We start from the raw sequence: 23,880 nt of genomic DNA on the forward strand, positions 1-23,880 counted from the left end.
AATTAAAAGCTGTTGGCATGGGTATGTGGTCCAAACCTCAGTTTTTAACCAGTTACCCAATAATTTCATTCTGCTTTAATCCTTTGTGTTTGCTAAATAATGAACAATCATTTCATTCCTATTCACCAGTCACATTACTGGTGAGTTTGTATATACATTTTCATCACTTCGTTTTGGAGTTCCTAGGGGTTTTTTTGCATTCTTTCATAGCTTTTATGAGAAGGGTTACCCAGAGCTATCTTCAGGAGTCAGGAGCTGCATTTTGTCATAGTGCATCCATTGTATGTTTAGTGTGTGTCTGCTTAGTAGGTTATTAGCAGGTGAAGTACAACTAAAGTGATCTTTTGTACCTGGTTTGATTTGAATGAAGTATGTGATGAGCTTGCAGTTAAGATTTGATGGAGAAGCTAAAACTTACGAGAAGTCTGCAACCATGCAAAATTTTTGGTGTATATGACAAATTTGAGCTTCAGTGTATATGAAGCTCAGGATATAACTCGATGCAAAAACATTTTCCTTTACAAACTTTATTTTTAAAACTGTCTGTTTCTCCCCTCTATCATCTACAGCATTCAACACATACTGTGTTTTTCATTGCTGCAGCTTGTGAGTTTATTAGGATTTAACAGCAAGTTGAATAGACAGCATTACAAAATGGAGAGAAAAATGGAACAATGATCAAATATTTAAATCTTTATAAAGAAAATATATTGTGTTTTAAGATCAGCAGCTCGAGAAAAAAAGGTTGCTTGCCTTAAAATTGGTATTAGAAGTTTACCTTTTAAATACAACATCCTGAAAATATACCTCACCCTAATTTCAAAGCTTCTAGTACTACACATGTTAAAAAAAACTTCCTGTTGCAATTTGTAATCAGACTAGTAAATTATATAATTTTTACAGCTTCGAGAAACTCATAAACACGTGAGCGAAGATGACAAGATCTAGATCAAGATCACCACGATGGAAACCAAGGTAAGTATCTACAGCTTGTGTTCTGAAATGTAGCTCTGTACAAGGATTTATAACTAGGACCTAAAACTTTCATTAAAGAAATAAAACTGCATGCAGAATTGCAATTTGTAAAGTGTGTTTTATTATTTATAAGTTATTGTACAAGCTAAACACCTGTAAATTTTTTTCCCAGCTCATGATTTTGTTAAAATTTCTTTTAAGCTGAAGTATTCAGTTTTTACAGACTGCCAAGAACCTTATTCCTCTTTTGTGTTGTGGGATTTACAATTACCTTAAGCACAGATTCCAAGCTCCAAACTAGCTATTTTTATGCAAGCACCACCTTGAGCACTGGATGTCTGTAACTTGCTTCTGTTTTGCTTCTTGGCCTACAGGGAGGAATTGTTTTAAAAAAGTTGGAAGGTTTTTTTAAAAAAAACTAAAACTTAGTTCTAACACCTCAGACTTACTGAGGTTTGGGGCTGATTTGTAAACTGATCTTTAGCACAGTTAGACATGCCTTGCAGCGTAACAGAGTGAAAACATGTGGAAATGTGGGAGTTGTTGCCCTTCTCCTTGGACATTAGCCTAGTGACGTTTGTCACCAGAATAACATCCAGCTTACTTCATGCTGTGAGTTACCTGCCTCATTTTTAAGACTTGCAGTGCAAATTTGAGATGCTAAAACCAAGAGTGTAGAATACAATTTCAAGCTTTTAAGAACGTGAAATTTCTGCTGGTTTTGGGTATCTCTTCAAAACAGACTAAGTTGTGATAACCAAGACAAGGGAGTTCGGATAACTTTTTTATTTGTTTATTTTGTTTTTAAAAATAGAAATCCTACCTATGTCCATACTAGATTGATAGCTGTGAATGTCATTTGAGTAAGGGCAGCCCCAGCTCACATTAAAATGTAAGCCCTAACCAGACCTATGTGGGACAGCAGCTGCAGTGTAGGTGCTGTTGGAAGTAAGCTATTATGGTTTTAGGAACATCTGTGGTTCTGAGTTTGAACTCATTTGCAGAAGTGGAGTAAATAGTTATGTCAAACTGTTCATTTGCAATTTGTGCACAGAGGAAGAGGCTTATTTCAACTTGTGTTTTGATGTTTTTTATTAAAGAGCTTGTCAAGAGTGTGCAGTGAATAGTTGAACAAAAGCAGAACTGTTATGTCTGACATTACCTTTGGGTTCTTCTTAGTGTCCTGTGCTGTTTCTTCTTCATTTTAAGGAGATTTTGGCTATAACTCCCTCGTTTTTGTAACTGTAGGTGAAAATGCAGAGCTGAGTGATGCAATTGGATCTTTAATTGCAAAAGCTGCAGTAAGTGTGGAAGTGTGTGTATACATGTGTGAACATGTACATACAATTATCCAAAAGACCAAAGCATCTTTCTCAAACTTTTTTTTTTCCTGCAAGAAAAAGCCTACCTGTATGACAATTTAAATATATTTTGTAATATTTCAATCTTTCAGTTTTGAAGGTTGATTCAGCATGCAAAGAAAATCTTTTTCCTTCCCTTTTAAATTTCTTTATACACGTTTTTTTCCTTCCCTTTTTTCTCTATGCCTTGGAAAAGATAGGGAATGCTTGAGAAGTGTGAAAATATGTATAACAGTTGTTCTCAATGTAGTGGAAACTTCATGTATATGAAATTATTTTTAGTTTTAAATAAAAAAACTTCATGGAGACAAAAATGATTGACTTGCTACAATTTCAAGTGGGTATTTTTACTATGAAAACTTTCAACAGGATAAAAGTAAGTCTGGTACTCAGCCAGAAAAATGCCACTTCAATATCTTGGTGTTAATTTTTTTACAAGCTGATTAAAATTATGTACTAACTCTACTTCCTTAGGAAATAGATGTTCTCATTAAGAAATTGGTTCAATTTTATGGAACTACTCAGAGTGGATTTTATTTTTGCTTTAGGTCCTTATCTCCAGCTTTTAGGACTCCAGAGCACCATAGGCAAAGGCATGATCATATTAATTATGACTGTGAATATAAAAGCTTTCGTAAGGATCCAAAAAAGTCTATGCCTTGGAGAACAGAAGATGAGAAGTATGGACAAAGCAATTCCAGGTTTGCACCTCATGGAAATAACCACCAGAGAATATATGAACGTAGGTCACCTTCACCAAACCTGAAAAGAATTCCCATGGAAGATGCTTACAGTCATAAGCCCTACAGAACACATTCATCTGAAAGAACTGAAAGTAATAGGAGATGCCAGTTACCACCAAAATACTCGGAAATACCTTATAAAGATCATGATCGTCCATTTTACCAGCACAAGATGGAGGACAGATACATGTTTGATCACTACAAAGTCACTGGTAATGAAAAAGGAATGAAACCTTTTCATAGACCATTAGGGGCTTCATGCAAACTTGAAAGAAAATGGCATGAAGATGACTTGAGGCACCAGAGGTTACATGAGGAGAAGTATGGTCAGTCACCCAGAAGAGTTTCTGATGAATTTACGGCAAGGAGCTCTTTACAGAAGAGGTATAGGAATAAAATAATTAAACCCTGGGTATTGTGGTGTAAAGCCTCAAGTGAAAGTCTGTTTTCATTATAGTTGAAGATATCCACCTTGAAACACGTTGGCCACTTTGTAGTTTAATTATGGGCGACTGGTAGTAGTGAAGTATTTGTCTTTTAAGTAAATCGTATTGCTGGCTAGAGTATGAAAGGATAATATTTCCCTCTTAAGAGCCCCTGCACATCTGTACCTTGGCGTGAGGGATTATGGGTTAACTTGCCACGCATTCTGCTGTCCAACATTCTGCACATATAAGTTCTCGCTTTCTTCTCTAGTGCAAGTGTAAATTGCTTTATGTCAACACAGGTATCCTGAAGATCACGATTACAGAGAATATGGGCACGCGTCTAAAAGGGCTAAGGAAATGGAGAGGTATGACGGTGGAGATGTAGCAAGAAATTCCAAGTGGAAGCAAGAACGTTCTTTTCCACCCTGCCAAGAAAAGGAGGAGCAAAGATACCCGGGTGCCCAGTCCCACCGGTCGGCTGAGAGGGAGTACTTGGGGGGGTCTGTCACAAAGATAGCCTATGAGTACAGTCACAAACGGCGCAGGCATCCCGACGGGGACAAGCCTTTTCCAGACGACAGAGCTCAGAAGTACGTGAAGCAGGAAGAGCAGAAGTACAGCTCTTCCAAGGGTGCCCGGAACAGCAAGGAGTTAGATTACTTTAGTGGTGGCAGAGCGAGGCGGACTGAAGAACGGCACGTTGAGGAACCTCTTAAATACAGTTCAAAGAAGGGCTGCAATGCTTGTGTTAACTCTTCCAAAATGGATGTTGAGCTGAGATCTTTTAAAAACAAACTGAATGAAAAAGTGAGGAAAGATGGGGAATTGAGGAAAAATGTAGATTCCTCCAATAGTCAGCATGATGCAAGTCATACTGTTTCAGATGTGAAAATGTCAGATGCCAGCTGTATGAGAGAACATCTCACAGTCAAAGTGGATATGAAGAAAATGGTGACCAAGTACAGGTATTGGTTTTCTTTCACCTCTGCTTTCTTCCTGTCTCTTTACAGTTTATGAACATTGGAGGGAAGCATGGTTTCTTTAGGACCTAACCAGGACAAACTATGATTGTACCTTTTTAGTTTCATTTCTTCTAAAATGGTAGCTTTCCTGTTAAGAACTTCCCTGCAAGTTAACTATTAAACCTCTATTAAAATAAACAAATAAAACCAACAAAAAAACCCCAACACTGTTTTATGGAGTTGCAGGAAGTGGAAAGAATAGATATGCCTGATACAAACCTGTAGTTAGAAGTTAGTTGTGATAAGTAAATGTGTTTCTATTTAAAAAAAAATCCTCAAAAAACCAAAACCCAAATGCAGAAAAGCCTAGTGCTGTGCTTTCATCTGAAATACAATGGCATTTTCTCAAACTGTCTTCCCTTCTTTTTTCTAAAAATCAGCTAACCTTTAAATACATAAATCTCAAGCAGATATTCAGATGTTCAAGGTCTCAAGTTCAGTAAAACTGCCAAAAATGAGAGATCTGAGTTGTCATTTATTGTTATAACAAAGTGGCAACCTGTTGAGGCATCAGAACTGAAAAGCAGTAGAGTCTGCTTCCAAATGTCTTCTGTGTAATACTTGTGTTTGCATTTAGCATTCCCAGTGCTGGCTGCAGTGGAAGAAAAAGTGGCAGTACTATAAAATTTTAGATGATAAATACATGGTAGAGAGTAAGCAGCTTGGTTTTGATAGATTCTTGCAGGGTTTTCTGGTTTTCTTGCTGTTGCAGGCCAGAATATTTTATATCGGTAGTAATTGCTTTTGGAAGAGATTACCTTTCTTTCCAAAATGATCAGCTTTCATTTTAAACGTATTTTGCCTCTTGTCCCAAATAAAACATCTATATAAATTTTATTCTCTTTGCACTATTTCAAAAACATGTAATACAATGGAGAGTTACAAAGACAAGTTACTGCACTTAAGGGGCTAATATTAAAGATTGAGGAAAGGGAGGTGGAGTAATGCCCATTACCCACAGCTGGGCTAGGATGAGGATTTGACTTCCTATATGATAATGGAAGGACAATCTTTGGGTTTTGTTGCTAACCCATAGGATGATTCCTCTATCTTGGAGCCTCTTGCTGCTGTTTTTGAAGGTCATGCACAATGGACATGGTAGCTGTTTGCAGACCAAAGAAACTACTGCATTGATTACAGCTAATTTACTGTATGGAGGGTTTGCTTCTGAAGCCAAAAGTGCTAAACATTTTATTTTTTCCAAGATAAAGAACACTAATTTTACAGAAGCTGATGACTTGGAATATTCATGCTGCCTACTGTAGGCATTTAAGAAACACCTGACTTGAAATGACTCAGCTAAGAAGAATAGTTTCTTTATAAACCTGGGAGCAGGTAGATAATTCAAATATCTAAACCTGAGGTTGCTTGGATTCCTTCTTGCATGCATTTATTCCCAGTTTGCTAGGGGAAAATAGATGATTTCTAGCATCTGCTAGAGGCTATTTCTGATAGAATTTTTGTATGGAATTCTAGTCTTGTATGCTTCTAATGCAGTGGGGCCAGGCACATAATCACTTTGCAGAATGAACAATTGAAAGTCTTCATCCTGAAAGCTTTTACATGTGCTCTTAGAGTCCTTAATTTATCTTTTAGAATGACAAGCATTTTCCTTGCAGCAAGAACAGTAGGGTTGTTGAAGTGTTGGCTTTCTTGTCAAAATAATTTTTGAGCAGAAGTACAACCATTTGGGGTGTAAACTTTAGAATGAGTAAAAATTTACAAAAAGATGGTAAGCACGTTCTTGAGTTCACACACTGCTACTGAAGCAGTTTCACTGCTGTTTCACTAGGCTGAAGAGATGATTCAGTTCCTAAAGATGTGAGACATTTTTTGTCTCTGAACTGTTCTTGAAAATTGCCTGGTAGCTCCTTATAAACAAGACACCGGCATAATTGCCTTTCAGAATTTTTCTAAAGAAGTCTATCAGTATCTTCATTTTATCTAGATTTGATAATCTAGTTGAATTAAATTTAAAATTCACAATTTTTGTCCTGCATGCTTCACAGAAACAAAGATTCCTGAGAGGGAAGTTATATCTTCATATTTTATTATAGATTTTCTTCCTTTATGGCCTTACTAGTTTTATAATTTAAAAAAGAAATAAAATGAGATTTTTGCTTTTAATCACACTTATTCTTAAAATGAACTTCTTAGTTTGTTTTGTTCTACTTGTCTATTTCAAGTTTTCAGATTTAGATATTTGCTTTAAAATAAACTTTTTTTTTTTTTATTCTAGGACTTCTAGTCACACTACGGAGAGACAGATGTCCCATGATCTGGTTGCTGTTGGCAGAAAAAAAGAAAATTTTCATCCAGTGTTTGAGCACATGGAATCTGTAACACAAAACATTGAAAATGACCCATCAAAAGAATTTACTCAGGAAATAATCACAATTATTCATCAAGTGAAAGGTGTCTGTAATATTTGGAGTATATGTGTGTTTATGTATATATGATTACTAAACCCAAAGCTGATGGTTTAGATATGATGTCCCTGTAAGTCTCAGGTGTTTGCCATTGGCTTCATTTGTATTTTGGCTTCCTTTTGTATTGTTTAAAGGAAAATGTAGGTTGCGGATGTAAAGTAGTTGGGTGGTGGATGCCTGCAGGAAGGCCTCAGTCCATAACTGAGGCATTATTGTGGAGATTAAAGACCAAAATGATTTTCTGCTAGCATGAGCGGGTAACCTGCATGTAGGAAACGTGACAGGAATAAAGGAGCTTTGCTGTAATCACAGCTCCCTAGTTATGTATTGTTCCTTTTCAGATTAGTGTTTATGCAGATGCATCATGTTCAGTGTTGAGCTTTATCAATTCTAGTAATTTGAGTACTACCATGCTATCATTTGCTGACAGTTGAGTTTAATCTTATCAAATAAGGTTGTCTAAGTTTGGCTGGCCTAATCTTTCATTTGTGAATATTAAACTGAAAGTGAAAATAGTTTGTAATTTCATTTCAGTAGAGTTATCATGGTATCCTTAAGAATTAGTCTTTTAAAAAATAGATTTTCCCATTGTGCATTTCAAATACTACAAATAACATTCTTGTATTTAATATCTCTTCACAGCAAATTATTTTGCATCTTCTGACATAACTCTACATGAACGGTTCTCAAATATTCAGGATAAATCAAGTGCAAATACAAGTGAAGTTAAAATACATTTGGATCCAGAAATTCACAGGTACTTGTTTAACTTTTTGTCTTAATTTATTTGCATTTAGGGTAGTTAATCTTGAGTGGACTTAACACAGTGTGAAGTTTTTATTCATTATTTTTATCTGCCTGTATCTTTGAAATACTCTGTAGCCTGGTCAAGAGTGCTTCTGCCTTTATAGGGATGGCATTTGTTTTTATGCAGTATTTTTGTGTTCCAGGAGGATTGACATGTCTCTAGCAGAACTTCAGAACAAACGAACTGTGCCATCTGAATCTCCCCAGGTACCTTGATTGCTTAACTTTTTTGGCAAGCAGTAAGTTGTTATTATAGATATATTATAGATGTAAGCAATGTTTTCCCCTTGCTACTGGGACTTCATTTTTACATGCTGTGAAGACCAGCAGTAATTCCGAGTATTTTGAAAAAAATGCACACCCAAGCATATTTACAGATACCACAGTGATGCAAATGTACTGTGATCACTAAACAGTAAAATACAGATGTGTTCTGCAGAGTAGCTGGAGTGTGATTATTCCTGCTGCTTGAACCCCTGTCTGTTTTTAAATAATACTCAGTAAATACTGAATCTGTGATTGATGTGTGGTTCTTGGTTTCCCTCTGAGGTTACAAAAAGCCTTATTGTTTCTTCTACCCTAATGTTACAATGACTCAAATTCCACATAATTCCTCAGAATGCTATTTTATCCCTTGATTTCATCTGAGGTCATAAGATTTTCTGTCTTCCCCTTTAAAGCTCTGCTTGCTATGGTTTAGTCACCATTTCTTTTCTATAGTACAGGTACGTGGAGATTCCCCTTGATTAAGGACAGTAGAACTTCTTAAGATTTACTGAAACTTAGATGAATATTTCTGCCTTGGCAACTCCATGCAGAATTCCAGTGCTCTGTTCACTGTTGTTTAGAAACTTGTAAAAAAGCAGATGGTGCAAGGAAGGATAATTGCTTAGAACCACTTCTTATTGCTTTAGACTTTGGATCCTTGGGTTGATGCGAACCTGTCCTAAGTGCAGACATCTGAACTATGTTAACAGCTTATGTACAGGGTGCTGCCCCTGAAGGACAGAATCAGGTTGGTGTTCAGTTCTTAGCAGCTAACTTGACTTCAACCCTTCCTTTTAACTAGAACATTGTAAGAGTGTTAGAAGATCCAAATGATCTACGGTATGATATAGAAAGGAGAAGAAAAGAGAGATTGAAGAATGAAGATGAGAGAGTGTTTCATGTAGATGGTGTAACTCCAAGGTAATAAGCAAATAATCTTGTTGGCCCAAGCCTATAGTTTCCCTGTGAGCTCATTTTTGGGCACTTCCACAGTTACATTCACGTTTGTGGTGATTCTTTTCCACAGTCAGGCGTTAAAAGTTTGACTGGGGCAGAAATTCAGCTGACATACATTGCAAACTACTTGTAATGAGGTGTTACCTTGAAAGAGGTTAAACTGCAGTGGGTAAAAATTAAAAGCAAGCACAAACTCTAGCTCTGAATGAGAAGAGAGGACAAAGTTAGTTTGAAGAAGTTTTAAGTATTTTTAAACTCATCAATGTGCCATGTAACAACATTCTCCTGGTATTTTGCATTTCTGTAAAAGCATTCTAGGATGAATATATTGTTTTGTTGCCCTACTGGTTTGGTAATAAAATGTGGAACATCTGAAAATAATTGGAATTTTTCTGATTCTTGGACAATTTGAAAACTTGTATTTTTGGAATAGCATTTTACTCCTATGGATTCCTCCAAGAGATTTGTTAAAGGTTTTTGCCCCAAAGGTGTTTGCTAACCTCAGTCATCTTGTTTCACTTTTGATGTTGCGAGGTCAGTTGATTAGGGAGAGGGACTTTTAGTAGAAATGTTGATTAATGAATTTCCAGAGTGTAATAAAATGTATCCACACAGTAGTCATAGATTCTTATGCAGATTGTTTTTCATGTGCTGCTCATATTCATTACAAATGCAGTCTGTAATGGCAACTAATGGCAATATACACATTTGGGAAAACAAACTTGTGAAGCTTTAGAAGAAATTTCTCGTATTTGAGATTCTTGAAACAAGAAAAGTTAAGGTTAACAGGTGGAGGAAAAAATCCCTGGACTTGCTTCATTTCCCCCAGCACACTTCCTCAGTTACTGTCCTGCTTATCTTTTGTGAGATGTGTAAATTGTTCTACCACGTCTGGCTGCCCTGGAGCTTGTTGTCGGAGGTTCCACTGTCAGGGTAATGTGGGCTGAGGGCAGCAATGGCGTGAATGATATGTAGAATTTTCCTGAGGTTGAGAGGTTTTAATAGCTCACATGAGATACTGGCAGTGCCTCTGAGCTTATTAAGTGTGCTGCTGTTTTTTTCCTTAGCTTGTTTTGTAGCTATGAGAACTGTTTCTGTGTGTTTTGTAAAACACAGATTCTGACTTTGGGTGGTTACTTTTCATGGGAAACGTTTTATTTAGAAATTTATGGATGCATCTGTATTAGCAACATTCTTGGTAAGAAAAAAAACCAAACCAAAAAACAAAACCCACAACCAAAACCATAAAAACAAGCAGGCAAAAGCCCAAAGCCAGAATCAGCTGCCTGCTGAGGATGAAACTGGAGGATGTAGCTGTCTCTAGAGCTCCTGTGGGAGCGGGAATGTCATGAAAGGGAAGTCCTGTAGGGCTCCCACGGACGGTGGGGTGTGGAGGGGTGCAGAAAGCGTTTCCACCAGCGGAGGGCAGCAGTGACCGGCCGGCAGCGCTCAGCCCGGGGAGCCTGGGATTTCAGGATACGGTGTCCCTGCTCCTTTTCATTGCGTAAGAGAATACAGATTGCTATGGAATTCTGCCCAATTTGAACTTGGAATAGGAATTTGTTGATTGGCCTAGGAAAATTTATTTTTAAGCTGTTACTTTGCACTTGTGATACAGATGCTACAATTAGGTAGTTTAAAATAGAGGATGTTGATATGCTGTGGCTTTAGATAGTAATTGTTCTCACTCTCTCTCTCACACATCAGGAAACAGCAAAGCTGCAATCTTTCAAAGTTACAAACATCTCAAGTTGATGGTTTCCAAAAGCCTGTGAGGTTCATTAAGCCACCTTTGAGGAAATTTATTGGGAGGCCTCATCTGGTAAGCCTAAATGTAGAAATAGTAGCTCCTGCACTGTTGATGTATAATTCATATTTTGCTGCATTGTGGATGCTGATGTAAATTTAACCGTCTTGCCCTTTTAAATTTTGGGTGAAGCTTTTTTTATCTTCTGTCTGTGCTCAACAATAAAACTACTTATAATTTCAGTTCTAGTGCAAGAGTACTTCCTTGGATATTTTTTGAAGCAGAGATTAGTACATCTGAGCTAAAACCACTTTGATACTACTCTTTTTCTTTTCATAAAAGAAGTTTATCTAATATCACATTTCTTCTACATAATGGTGTAATTATCTAAATGATAAAATAGAAGGCCTTGTTATTGAGCAGATAATCTGAGCTAATATTAAGTAGTTTGAGAAAAAGAATACTCTCCTGCATTCTAGTTGTCAGTGGTACAAAGGGAAGACCTGAATCTTGTGTAGGTGGTATTGTTACTGAAACAGTGTTTCTTTTCATTATGATAAAAGTTCTGAAAAGCACTTATTTTAAATAAAAATGAGGAGCAAATCACAGAAATAACAAGAAATATCTGATAAATATTCCTGAGGATAAAATGTTAAACAATGGAATATCACAAATCTTGAATATTATGTGTATGAATCCTAGTTTTGGACAATTTTTCTTTAGGCTATCTTTCTGTGGTTTACTTCAATACTGAAGTAGGCAAGACAGTAATATTAGGTCCAGTAGAAATGAATTTGTCTCTTGTGGAAAGTTCCTTCTAAAGAATTGTAATCAATTCCAGGTGTTTGTGCTTGTTTAACCTTGGGAGCTGATGAGACCAGAAAAGCTTTTTTAATATATGCGGTATAATTCTAAATCACTTTTTTTATTTATGACAGCTGCAAAATAAGGAGGAGACTAACATAAGTTGTCATTCTCTATACACTGTAACTAATACCCTATGGAGAGGTTCCAGGACCCTATGAAACTTTTCTGAGGTCCATCAGAAGTAGCTTTCAAGTAGTCAATTCGCAAATGTAGCTCCTTTGCAGATACAAAAGTGCCTCCTTCAGTGTAAAGAAACACAAGTTTTTAAGGGTAAAAAATACTACTTACTCAAGACTAAGATTCAAGTTTCCCAAAGCAAGGTAGGAATGCCTCATTGAGTAACTGCATTGGATCTGGCTGAGCTGGAGTTCGTTTTCCCATAGGAGCCCTCACAGTGCTGTGCTTTGCATTGGTGGCCAGAAAGGTGCTGGTAGCACACCAGTGTTTGGCTGATGCTGGGCAGGGCTCCACAGCATCACAGGTGTCCCTCCCACTTTCCACACCACACCCAGTAGGCTGTGAGTGGGCAAGATCTTGGGAGGGGACACAGCCAGGACAGCTGACCCAAACTGACCATATGACCTCATCTGCTCAGCTAAGAGAAAGGAAATAATAATAATAATGAAAGCTCACAGAAAGGAAGGAGAGTGTGGGAGGTAATTGGTTATTGTGACGTTTGTCTTCTGGAGCAACCACTGTGTACTGAAACCCAGCTTCCTGGGAAGTGGCTGGATATTGCCTGCTGGTGGAAAGTAGTTTTCCTTTGCTTCTGTGTGAAGTCTTTGCTTTTGCTTTATTAACCTGCCTTTTTCTTGACCCATGCAGTTTTTAAAATTTTATTTTCTCCCTCCCAGCCCTGCTGAGGAGGGGAATGATAGAGCTGCTTGGTGGGTATCTGGTATCCAGCCAAGGTCAACCCACCACAGTAGTACTGTAATTGCAAACAAAAAGGGGGTTGGTTTGAAAAAGACACTGAGTTATTGCTACATGTGGTGAAGATTAAGGAAGATTGCATTTTCATATTTAATAGTGAACTGCAAACATGCAACTTTTAGCAAGTCCTGCACTGCAGTAAGGAGTAATTCCTTTGGAACAACAGTAGCTGTGAAAGCATAGGTATTAAAAATGCAAGACATCCTCAATGACTCTTCATGGTCAGCCTTACAGAAGCTAGTTTGCAGACAAGTAGAGAAATCAAAAACTTTAGTTAAATAATCAAAATATTATATTTATGATGTTAATATTCAGTAATTGAGGGTTGAGCTCAAACTGGAGAAAAACTTAGGCATGGAAGCTACAATTGTGTATCTAAGCTTGATTGTAAGAATTGTCCATTGTACCTTACTGACAACAGGAGGCTAGCTAAGGAGTAAAGTAGAAAATCAGAAGTATATGTGTGTATTTCCCGTCCTCCCTTTTTTTCTTTTTTAATTTTAAAGGCTTTGGTTTAAGAAGTTCCTAAAAAGTGGTTTGCTCTACCTTTGCATCAAGTAGTTCTAATGTTAATATTTCTGTGAATGTACTTTAGTCTTAAGGAAAGTGGGGATGGAGAGGGCTGTATCCAGAGTTAATGTAAGTTTTGCTTTAATTCCTAGAGGTTTATTTTTAACTGGGAAATTTTTCTAAATTTTTTTCTTTTTTCATCTTGCTGGATCCCCAGCTTAAAGGAAGAGTGTACTTCAGCTGGGAGCTTCCTGATTTAATTGTGTTGTATGTACTCCACAAAATTGGATTTTGTGGAGTAGTGTCTTTGTTTTCTTAGAATAAGAAGGGAATGGAAAATTCCTTTCTTTTTTTTGGAAAACCCATTTTGGTCTCACTTCATAAAATCTTTCTTTCTCTCTTTTTGTTCTCTGAATCCCTTCTTGTCAAGGCATTGTAAGAAGCTGAATAGTTGACTTGTAGGCAATAACACAGTCTAAAAAAGAAAAAAACAAAGCTAGCTTAAATCCTGGTTAAAAGTTACCTTAGATTCTAACACCATTCCATTATTTTTATAGCCCCCTCTCTCCCCACACCATTATTAACAGTGTTATCAGAAAAGTTTCGTAGTTTGTTAGAGGACAGAAATTCTGGGAACAGGAAATCACACATTTGCATTTATTGTTAAAGGTTAGTATATATGAAATATTTCAGGAGAGTTCTCTTCTTAGGTTCTTTTTAAAACATATTACAAGCTGATGAAATTTCTTTTGAGAAAACAGAGTTCAACAGTATTGGAATGCTTCTGTGATTATTCAAGAGCAGACCATAATTATTTGATTGCTAAGAGTTCATTAGCATGTCTGTTCTGTCTGCATGGAGGACTTTAATGTAGTATATGCAAGTATATGCCAATGCTGCTGCAAATATTTGTAATCATATGCAATGATGGATGAGAGTGACATCCTATAGAAGTACCTGTTACAGCAAAAGTTGGAAAAGAGCCAAAATGTGCAGGTAGGTCAGTGGCTGGAGGAGTGCTCTGTTTTAGGCAACCACAGCTGTTTGACTGCAGCTGTTCAGTGTGTTGACAAAACAATTTCAATACTAGTTCTCTTTGTGACTTGCTTTATAAATTGTGATTCTGTGGCAGGCAAGCAATTCTCAAATGTGCTCCTGAAATACAGAGTTTAAAGTAGCATTTTCTAAGGACCTCGATACGTTGTTTGTTTGCTGTGGAGGTATGTCTGTGCTACACACTAATCTGTGGTGGCCATGTGCTATCCAGGAGGTCCAGAGTACCAATCTTGTTGCCCCTGTTCCTGATGCAAGCAGTGACTGCTGTAGCAGCCTGTCTGATATGTGCAAGTTGAGGCATGTGTTCTGGGAGGGAGGGATGGAGAACCTTAGTTGGGTTGTCAGCTGCTTAGTTCTCTCCAAGAGGATGACATTCCAGGAGGATGGTCTGTATCATCTTTAGCTTCTGTGGGCTCTGCTGTCCCTTTGGCCAGCCTGGACTGCAGGCCCAATGCTCCTGTTACTCCTTTTCCTTCAAAGAGTGTCATTGTGTCAAACACTACAAGACTGAAAGCATTTGTTAGTATAACCTGAAAAATTATTTTTTTTTCTTGAATAATTTAATAACATGAAGCTATAACTGTTTTCCTACTAGAATTCTTACTGTTCTTCAAAACCAAGTGACACGTACCCCTACAGCCGTATTAGAGGACATCTTGAAAATGCAGGACCCATCAGAAGGCACTTTAAGGTACAGATCGGCTTTTATCAGATGTTTGTCAAAATGGTGGTAAAACCTGTTGAGTTTGGTAACAGGAGACATGCTTTTGAATGTATTAAGTGCCAAGAAAAATAGTGTCATCAAAGCCTAATTGTTTCTGTTGGAATAATGGGAAGCTTAGCTTTTAGTAGGTAAGAGGGCTGGCAGTGGATTGAGCAGGTTGTCCAGTGTTTTATGCAGGCAGTTGAAATAAATAGGTTCCTGCAGAGTCAGGAATAAGAATTGCATGAATTCCACCAATGACATCTATCCAAAACCCAAGCTGCTGAGCTTTTTTCCTTCATGTGACAGAAGCCTGAACTTTTTCCAAAGGCTGGAAGATGTAAGTTGTGTTACTTTTAAAACTGTTATTTTATTAACCCATTCATGTATGGATTTCTGGATATGTAATGTCTTGTGAATACCTGCATACTGCTAGCTATGTGTTAAAAAAAATTGGAAGAAGTGTGGCTTAATTTTTGGAGCCTCAAGAGGGTAAAGAGATGGGCAACTGTGCTTCTTTCTCAGGTAGAGCAGTGGCCACCTAATGTCGTTTAATCATAAAATATATCCTGGTTTAGCAGAAAAAGCACTTCCTTTTCTGTTGACTGGGCATGCTATACATGGGTCGAGTTAGAATTGTTGATATGAGAAAAGTATTAATCAAATCTAGAACAACTTATAATAATTTTCCACCTTGAAATACATTTTTAACATGAATTCTTAAAAGTAAAGCAATATACAATAGATAGTCACCTTTTCTGTTTTGTAGACAGTGAAGTAAAATTTTCAGGCTAACTAGCTGTCATTTTTGGATGAAACTTCAAAAGGTGGGGAAGTGTAGATGTGGGTTGTGAGGGGTTTTTTCCCCTTCCTTCCCCTGCCCCAACGTACAAACTGTTGTATAAAAAGGCTTTGTCCAATTCATGTGTGCTTTGCCAGCCAACCTTAGTCAGATAGCTAAACTAACACCAACAAAAACTGCTGTCTTTATTCTGCTGGGGAAAGTATTTTTCTAAGTTAAAAAGTTCAAAGTGTTCAAAACCTGACAGAAGTATTTCAACACCTAAGAAGATATTTAAGCCTATTATTCTGTATCCCCTCTGTATTGTCAGCCTCCAGGTGATGGAGGAATCTAGCACTGGCTGCTGGATCCCTGAGGCAGTGTTGGTAGTTGATGCTTCTTTCATTTACATCATTCTGCAGTTCTGCTGATTCTACAAGCAGGAAAGTGTCCATTTAAGTTGTCACCTCACATATATATGAATATTGCAGTACCCAGTGATCTGTCCCATGATGCTTTAATATTTATGGGGAAAATGGCATATGCACTTGTATTGCAGTTTGTTTATGTGTATAGCACTTTTATCATTGCCATGGAAACAGTGGTGTTGATTTGACTTAGTTTCTTTAAATTTTTACATTTAAATTCCTCTTACACAACAGAGTTTTTCTTGCTGTGCTGTTGGTGAAATGGAGGTGACTTGACTATCTTCTACACTCAGGACTTCTTGGCTAATCATTTGAAAGAACAACATACAAAGAAACAAAAACCTCATACAGAATTCTATTCTCTGCCTTCCCCTCTTCCCGCCTCCCCAAAAAAATCAAGCCCAACATGATTTTTTCTTGATATATAAAATGGGTACATTTAAGCTTAATAAACAAAAAGTGATGCATACTAAGAGTATTTTGAAAAAACATATGGTTTGCACTATGTTAAACTTTTTGGGAACAGAAAAAACTGCTGTTCTAAAATATCTTAAAAAGGATCTGGAGAAGTCTTACAAAATTCAAAAGGTCTTTTTTTTAATGGCCCTTTACCATGAATCACTAAGTTAGCCTTTAAATAAGTAAATGCAAAGTAATATTTAAAACTAAGCTGCATTCACTGCTTAAAAAAAATTCAGTGTATTATTGGCTGTATCAGGGTCACCCCTGCCAGCAGCTGAGCACCACACAGCTGCTGCCCACCTTCCCCTCTGCTCCCTTCTTCTCCCAGCAGGATGGGATGGAAAATATGGAGAGCGAAGGTGAGAGATTTCACAAATTGAGATGAAGACAGTTTTAAGTAGTGAAGAAAAAAACGGTGCAAAGGGAGTCACTCACCAGCTGTCACCAGGTGCCTGATGCCCAGCTGGTCCCTAAACAATGGCTATTTGCTCCAAAACGCCCTTCCCTCCGTTTCTGTTGCATAGGAGGAGATCCTATGGTGTGTAACATCCCTGCTCAGCTTGGGCCACCTGTCCTGGTTATGTCTCCTCCCAGCTTCTTGCCTGCCCTGGTGTCCTTGCTGAGCAGCAGAGTAAGGAAAGAGGAGAAAGTGTTGGTGCTGTGCAGGTACTGCTGGGCAATAACCAAAACACTGGTGTGCTACCAGTGCAGTTTTAGTCAGTTTTAGTCGCATGATGTTGTGATGTTTAGTCACTAAACATCACAACATCATGCACGCTGCTGTGAAGAAAATTTAACTCCATTCCTGCTACACTCAGTGCAACCATATATATTTGCTCATATACCCTTATTTTAGAGCTTCAGGCTCCTAGGGGTTGTCATTAGTGTTATGTATAAAATAGTCTTAATGTAAAACCAAATGCCACTTTAGCAGACTCTTTTCTTATTTCTAGACCAGAAGTTAATGATGTTTTCCACATACTTTAGATTATCGTTTTGCTAGAAGCTGTGTGTGACTGAGGTGGCTATATGCCAAATGTGTATATAAACTGTGTCTGCAGCTGATGCTGTTCTACACTAATATTACTGCTGTGTCCTTCTCTCCCCACCTACAGAACATGTAGATGCTTGAGTTGGAACTTCTAAGCTGTTTGTAAGGCAATTTTCAATATCTTGCAGCTTTTCCCCATCCCTTACTTGTTCTGGTCCTTTGTTTATTGTCATACTGCAGTGGCAGACCACCATGGCCTCCTTTCTAGTCACTGAAGTCAAAGGGTACCATAGCAGGAGTGGGAAGATGGGAACTTTTAATGCTGTGTTCAGGGTGTTAATCCAATTAAAAGTGCCCTTCAGTTTTCCCTGTGATAGGCATATACCCATCTAATACAACCAAGTGCAAGGAAGTTCTTTGTGCCTGCACTCTGGTACTTTTCAGGATAGTGATTGGCATTAAATAGGCACTTGCAAGTGTCCTCCATCACAGTAATCCTGCGGGAATGGTGGGGCCAGCTTCTCACTTGTCTCCTGCAAAGTAGGTGGATGAAATGATTTGGGAAATAACAGGACCTCTGCATTTGCATAAAGAAACCTCTGTTCTGTACAGTTCTTTCTTTATTGTTCACCAGCCACACAGTGGAAAAAGTGGTACTAAAGTTACTGCAGCCTCAGAGCATGTGCTTTTTCTTGAAGCGATCCTTACTCTGTCAAAGGGAGACAGGTTTCACCAAGAGAATTTTGTCATGCTTAAGAAGGGCTATTTTGTTTTTTCCTACCCTTCAAAGGTAATTGTAAAATATAAGAAGAAATTTATGTGGTCAAAGGTTTTCTCTGGTTTTAGATGAAAACCCGTTGTTTAAATTTGGTGTGGGTTTTGGTAAACTTAAAATGGCAGTGCTGGAAAACTATGGAAAATTATGAAAAATAAGGTTTTTATATTCTAAATATTTTTACTGCCTATTTTATTTGAGATCTGAGTGCCTAGGAATGAAAATCTTTTTCGAACTTTAAGCTGCTGTGATTAGTGTTGATCTTGCTATATCCTTTCTGTGTTTTTATAATGCCTTTCACCTTTAAATCTTCTGATACTTCTGTTACCTCTGCTCCTAGCCACACTTGGTTAGCTTGCAGTATTCCAGTGTGGAGGTATCAAAGGCATAGAGGATGCCTGTGTGTTCAGACTGTCAGACATTAAAGCTCTAGAAAAACATATGTACTGACTTGTGTTGGTGTGACTCTGTAGACTCCACACGTGTGCCTGTGCTGCAGGCTTGGTGTCACTGAATTTGGTAGCGGCAGTGTGGTGTTGTCTGAAATTTTTTTGTTGATGCAGTGTGCCTCATTAATGGTTGAAAAAATGTTAAAATGTTGTCCAATACATTTCTTTTTTTTTCTACAAGGAAGATAATTTCAGATGTTTTAAACGGCAAGTGCACTACACCAGTTCTTTGAGCTGTGTGGTCTGAGGAATAAAATACATGAACATAAAGAAGAGGGTGTGCACTTGCAAATGCATGCCTTTGTCCTTGAGTGTGGAAGTTTTACATGTGAATAGCTGTAAATATGAACTTTGGAGTTTTGGTGCCTCATTTTGCACATTTTTTTTCTTCCTTTTCGCCACCCTTACAGAGTAACTTTGCAGATGGCCGTTTGCAACCCCATTATAAATCAGGCTTAGTGCAGAAGGGTTTATATATTCAGGCTAAGTACCAGCGACTGCGTTCTGTTGGTGTAAGGGGATTTGCCACTAATAAATTCAGAGATGGATTTTTGAGGAAAGAAAAGGTGAGTTGGATTAATTTATTTTTCACTAAGCTATTTGTAAAAATATGCATATTCATAAGATCCATTTTGATTTTGAAATCTCCATGGAATGATTTGGATGGGATTTTCTGGGATATTGTCTCTGTGTTTCACTGGCAAACTTGACTGTGCACTCCTGTTTCCTCCCTGTTTATTCTATGGGAACTTGCTGAAACTTGCTTTGGATAACTGCAAATCAAAGGTACCCTCTGAGATTTTGTGGTTGCTTCTTGTTTCAGTATTTTTTCCTTGAGCTCAGCTGATCTCTTCCTATTGACAGGACCAGAAAATGTCCCTCTGTGGAACAAAATATTCTGTCCTGTTAAATCTAACAGAAGGATATGAATATATTTTTTAATACATCTGTGTGCTTCTTTTTGTTATGTTACCGTAATTATGTGCTTTAAAGTATGCACTGGAGTGCTGCTCTGAACAGGACTTCCTGCTCAAATATAATAATGTCTTGTGTAAAATGGTTTGATAAGCTTAAACTGAAATAGGCACATCTGATTTATGGTGTTTTGATTTGTAGTGTATATGGGCCAACAATAATCTTGAACTGCAGAAGAACTTTTGAACCATATAAAATGTTGCAGCTTTTGTGAGGATCAGTTAAAACATACTAAATCCTTTATTAGAATTGATCAAAGTAGTATGAAGTTACTTGTGACATCAGGGAATTGGATTAGATGACCTACACAGCCCCTTGCAGTTCTGTGCTCTGTGTGAGTTTGTGTTTTGTAACTCTGTGTCCATCCAGCTACAAGTAAATACACTTGAATGAATAAGCATTTGTAGTTTGGATTAGAGTTTAGCTCTTGGAGCACAGAAGCACCATAAAGCACAGGTTCTTACAGCTCTTTGCAGAACTCCTCAAGTTTACAGCTCAGTTGGCAGAGGAAAAAGTCCCCAAAACTGCTGAAGGAAGCACACATGTTTAAAACAAGCCAAAATAAAAAACAAACAAACAAACAAAAAATTCCCAACCATCAGAAAGAAAACCAAGCACTTGAAACAAGGTAAAGAGATCACTTGTTACTGGAGTATTTGGGCAAACATCATTTTATATTTGCATGGGCTCTGAGAAGTAAAATCTGTGAAGGTTAAATTGAATTTGAATTAGTGGAAAATAGGAGAAAGATATCTCCCCTCCCCCCCCCCCCCCCCCAAAAAAAAGACCTTGTAAAATGGGTATAGAAGTATAGAAGTGTTACAATTTTGTTGTATAATTTCCAGTGTTCTTCTATAACTGGCTGTTAAGATTCTTCTCTGGAACCTATAAAGCATACTTAAAACATTCTGGCTACGAGGTATTATGATTTGAATCAGAGAATCAGTGAGTTCTGAATTCTATTTTTATTTTTTAGGCCTGATGAATTTGAGTGTGTCTAAGTTAAAGTAAAATAAATCCTGAAGAATAAGTATGACAACCATTTTCTTAACAGCATACTGTTTACTGGTTGGCTAATTCCTAAAACCCAAAACTGTTGCTGAAATTGTAGCACTTTGCCTATTGTAATGATAAAACTTGTCAAGATCTGTTAAACAGGTCTGAACATCTTTATTTCACTTTATTTAATTTAAAGTAACAATGCTGCATGTGTGTTTTCTAAGGTACAGTCTTTTTAATTGTGCTGTTTGAATCCATAATTGAAAGAATCTTGCATTTTACATACAGTACTTAGGCAGGTTGGAAGGTCTTTTCTGCTATTACAACTGACAATAATGATTTTTTTTTTCCCCCTGTGTAGGGAAATCTAAATATTACAACAGAAACCTGAACTGAGCTGAGATCCTGAAGTTGAAACAGATAACACAGCAAAGGGAGCATCTGTTTGGTTTTTGACAACTTTCTCAAGACTTAAAATAGGATAAAGGAACTAATGCTGTAACTTTCTTGATTGAAAAATAACTTTATTTTGAATGCTGCAGAACTTTTTTACAGTTTTAATAATTGCTTTTAAAGTACAGTATTCAATTGAAACATCATCTTATGTACCTTTAGTTCTGTTTGCATACCAGTCTCAAGTAAGGAAGTCATTGAAGGGAGTCTTATTTATTGAATACTTTTTCTCTAAGCATGATGTTACAGATGGAACTTGAGTTGTTATACCCAGAGGTTTATATGTTGAAAGTTTATTGCTAATGTAATAATAAAAAGAAAAAAAAAAGTGCCTGAATTGTTTGGTAATAGCACATTAGCTCAGGATTTTCCAATTAATGACCTTTTAGGTTGTGCAATAGATTTTACACCTCTGTTCAGTCATTTCCATAAAACAGTATTTTGTATTACTTTGGGTTAATAATATACTTGGGTTTCTGATGTGTATATACATTTGTAAATTGTTAGAACATTGGGACAACTTTCAGCATTTGATTAAAATTAATGGCAACAGGCAGGTATGTAAAGTACTGTAGCAGTAACTTATAACTGCAGTGAAAGCATGCTTGCGTTTGTTAGAAGATTAATTGGTCTCTATTCCAAATTATTCTGTCTCATTATATTTTGGTGTATGAGATTCTTGACCAAGCCACGTTTTCTAATCTTTTTCGTCATAAATGATTTGGTGATTTTGTGAATTCTAAAACTGGAGCCTGAGGTATTCAATTACAAGAAAAACAAGAAGTGTAAGTTTTTGAAAGCATTTCTTCTAACAAAGAAATGGTTCATAATTGAAACTGCTTTAAATGCAGATAACTGGTGATTTTGTTCAGAATGAGTCTCTGAAGTTTACCGTACTGCAGTATTGTTAGGCTGTGTGCAAAACTCAAATAGCCAGACCTGTTTCATAAGCAGCTATAAACAGTATTGTGTTCATTTCCTGTTTATAGCCTTTGCCTTAATTCATTATCTATGGTAGGGATTGTGTGTATGTATTGCAGATTTGTTTGGATTTCTTATTGACAGTAAATTAAAGATGCATAACACATAGTCTTAAGAGATGTTCTTTTTCAAGAAAAAAGTTGTTCACAGTATCCTCAATACATGCAGGCAGATGTATTTCCATATAGAATGCAGGCTAGTCTCTGTTGTGGCTGGTAGACCAGAATTCCAGTTCTGGGTTAGAGGTATGTTCACGGAAAAGGAAATTCGTTTTTTTTTGGGTGGAAAGCCAGAATGTGATTTCTGCTTTTTTGTAGTGTTTTTTCCACAATGCCTTCAGTAGAGAGACTGTTTGAAAATGTAGTTATGGTTCAGAACAGCTAAAATTACTGTGACTTGAGCTCCTCAGTTCATGGGTGTTCTGTTTAATGTTCATAGAGAATAAGGCAGGAAGCGTGCAACATTCATTGATGTCACCGTCATTCAATAACAGATGGTTTGTTTCTAAAACACTGAAGGTTTTCAGTTTAAATAACAATCATTAATAATTTAACTAGTTTTTCAGTAACCCTGGCATGCATAGGCAAAATGGGAAGTGGAAGGGAAGGAACTCCCTGGACAAATAGAGGCAGGCAACCTTTAGCAGATAAGAAAGTGTTTTTTTGCTTAATGCTGTCAGTGATGAATCTGGCAGTTATTCTGTGTGGATTTACTGGGAGATAAAAATTAGGAACTGAAACAACAGGTTAAATGAGTCAACCCCAAGCAAATGTGGAGTAGCTGCAGTTCTGATCAGGCTGCTGGGGAGTGCTGCACACACCCTGCCAAGGGGGACAGGTTTGCCCTGAAACCAGCAAGTCCTTCCCACAGCTCTGCATGTGCACTGTAAAAGATGTGAGAAATTAAACCATATATGATATAGGACAAACTACTGAGGCTATATTGTCATATTCAACAGGATACTACTGTGTCTGTAAGCTTCCTGCAGTGTTCTTATTCAACTCTGGAAGAGAACTCTTTGTTGGCCAAATGGGAGAAGTGTATACATGAAGAAACTTCTGACATGGTAGTTTTGCTAACACTGTTTGGAAGTAATGCTGGAGTAGTCAGACTTCAGTCAGTTAATGCTGCTTTAACCAGGTTTCAACATGGGACTGACTCCTGATTTTGTGCTTTATTTTATCTGATTAGATATCAGCATGATTAGATATCTCTAATTTGTTTTGTACTTTACAGTTTAGCTTTGTGTTTATTTCTACAGCTGTGAGCAACATATTGCAAAGAAGTTAGTGGTTTTTTGACTCGTTTGCTGACTTTGGTTCCCCAACCCCTCAGTCCTAAGATGAATGTCATATGAAATGTAGTCACTGTTTCAATTGGTTTATCTTTTGTATGATCCCATTTGCTCAAATTACATTCTTTACTGATAATTTTACTTAATTTTGGATTCTGTCATGATAAAACCTCTTACATTCTAAAAAATGCATACAGAAATAATGAATTTTATAAAAATTCATGGCTTAGGTGCTAGAAGCATCTACTCTATGATCTGATGTGAGACATTGCTGTGTAGATTTATCTTTGTGAATTACAGAGACTTGTGTGTATATACTCATACCCAATTCAGCTTGTTTATTGTTTTAGCACAGAAAATTCTGTTGTACTGGAATACAATGTTTGGTTGAGGGCGATGTATTGAAGTTACTGTTTGAGTTGTGAAGGCACAAGAAAAAGGGTTAAGTAGAAGAAAGGTCAATTTACTTGAATAACCTGGTGCCTTT

The 23,880-nt window shown here is 37.2% G+C and overlaps 1 protein-coding gene across 2 annotated transcripts in view; it reads left to right on the plus strand.

Moving 5' to 3' along the window:
- The window catches only part of BCLAF3 (BCLAF1 and THRAP3 family member 3), a 28,360-nt gene extending 6,891 nt beyond the window's left edge, over nt 1–21,469 (plus strand). The window contains exons 2-12 of one of the 2 annotated variants that reach the window (XM_058846493.1): nt 904–975; nt 2,885–3,463; nt 3,807–4,472; nt 6,769–6,944; nt 7,601–7,715; nt 7,909–7,972; nt 8,835–8,953; nt 10,697–10,811; nt 14,698–14,793; nt 19,102–19,257; nt 21,027–21,469. In XM_058846493.1, the coding sequence (XP_058702476.1) occupies nt 935–975; nt 2,885–3,463; nt 3,807–4,472; nt 6,769–6,944; nt 7,601–7,715; nt 7,909–7,972; nt 8,835–8,953; nt 10,697–10,811; nt 14,698–14,793; nt 19,102–19,257; nt 21,027–21,056 (2,157 nt within the window). In that variant the 5' untranslated portion in view covers nt 904–934 and the 3' untranslated portion in view covers nt 21,057–21,469. The remainder of the gene's footprint in view (nt 1–903; nt 976–2,884; nt 3,464–3,806; nt 4,473–6,768; nt 6,945–7,600; nt 7,716–7,908; nt 7,973–8,834; nt 8,954–10,696; nt 10,812–14,697; nt 14,794–19,101; nt 19,258–21,026) is intronic. The other variant, XM_058846500.1, reaches the window with a different exon arrangement.
- Nucleotides 21,470–23,880: the final 2,411 nt, after the last annotated feature.

This window comes from Poecile atricapillus, chromosome 1 (genome assembly GCF_030490865.1).
Source record: "Poecile atricapillus isolate bPoeAtr1 chromosome 1, bPoeAtr1.hap1, whole genome shotgun sequence".
NCBI lineage: Eukaryota > Metazoa > Chordata > Aves > Passeriformes > Paridae > Poecile > Poecile atricapillus.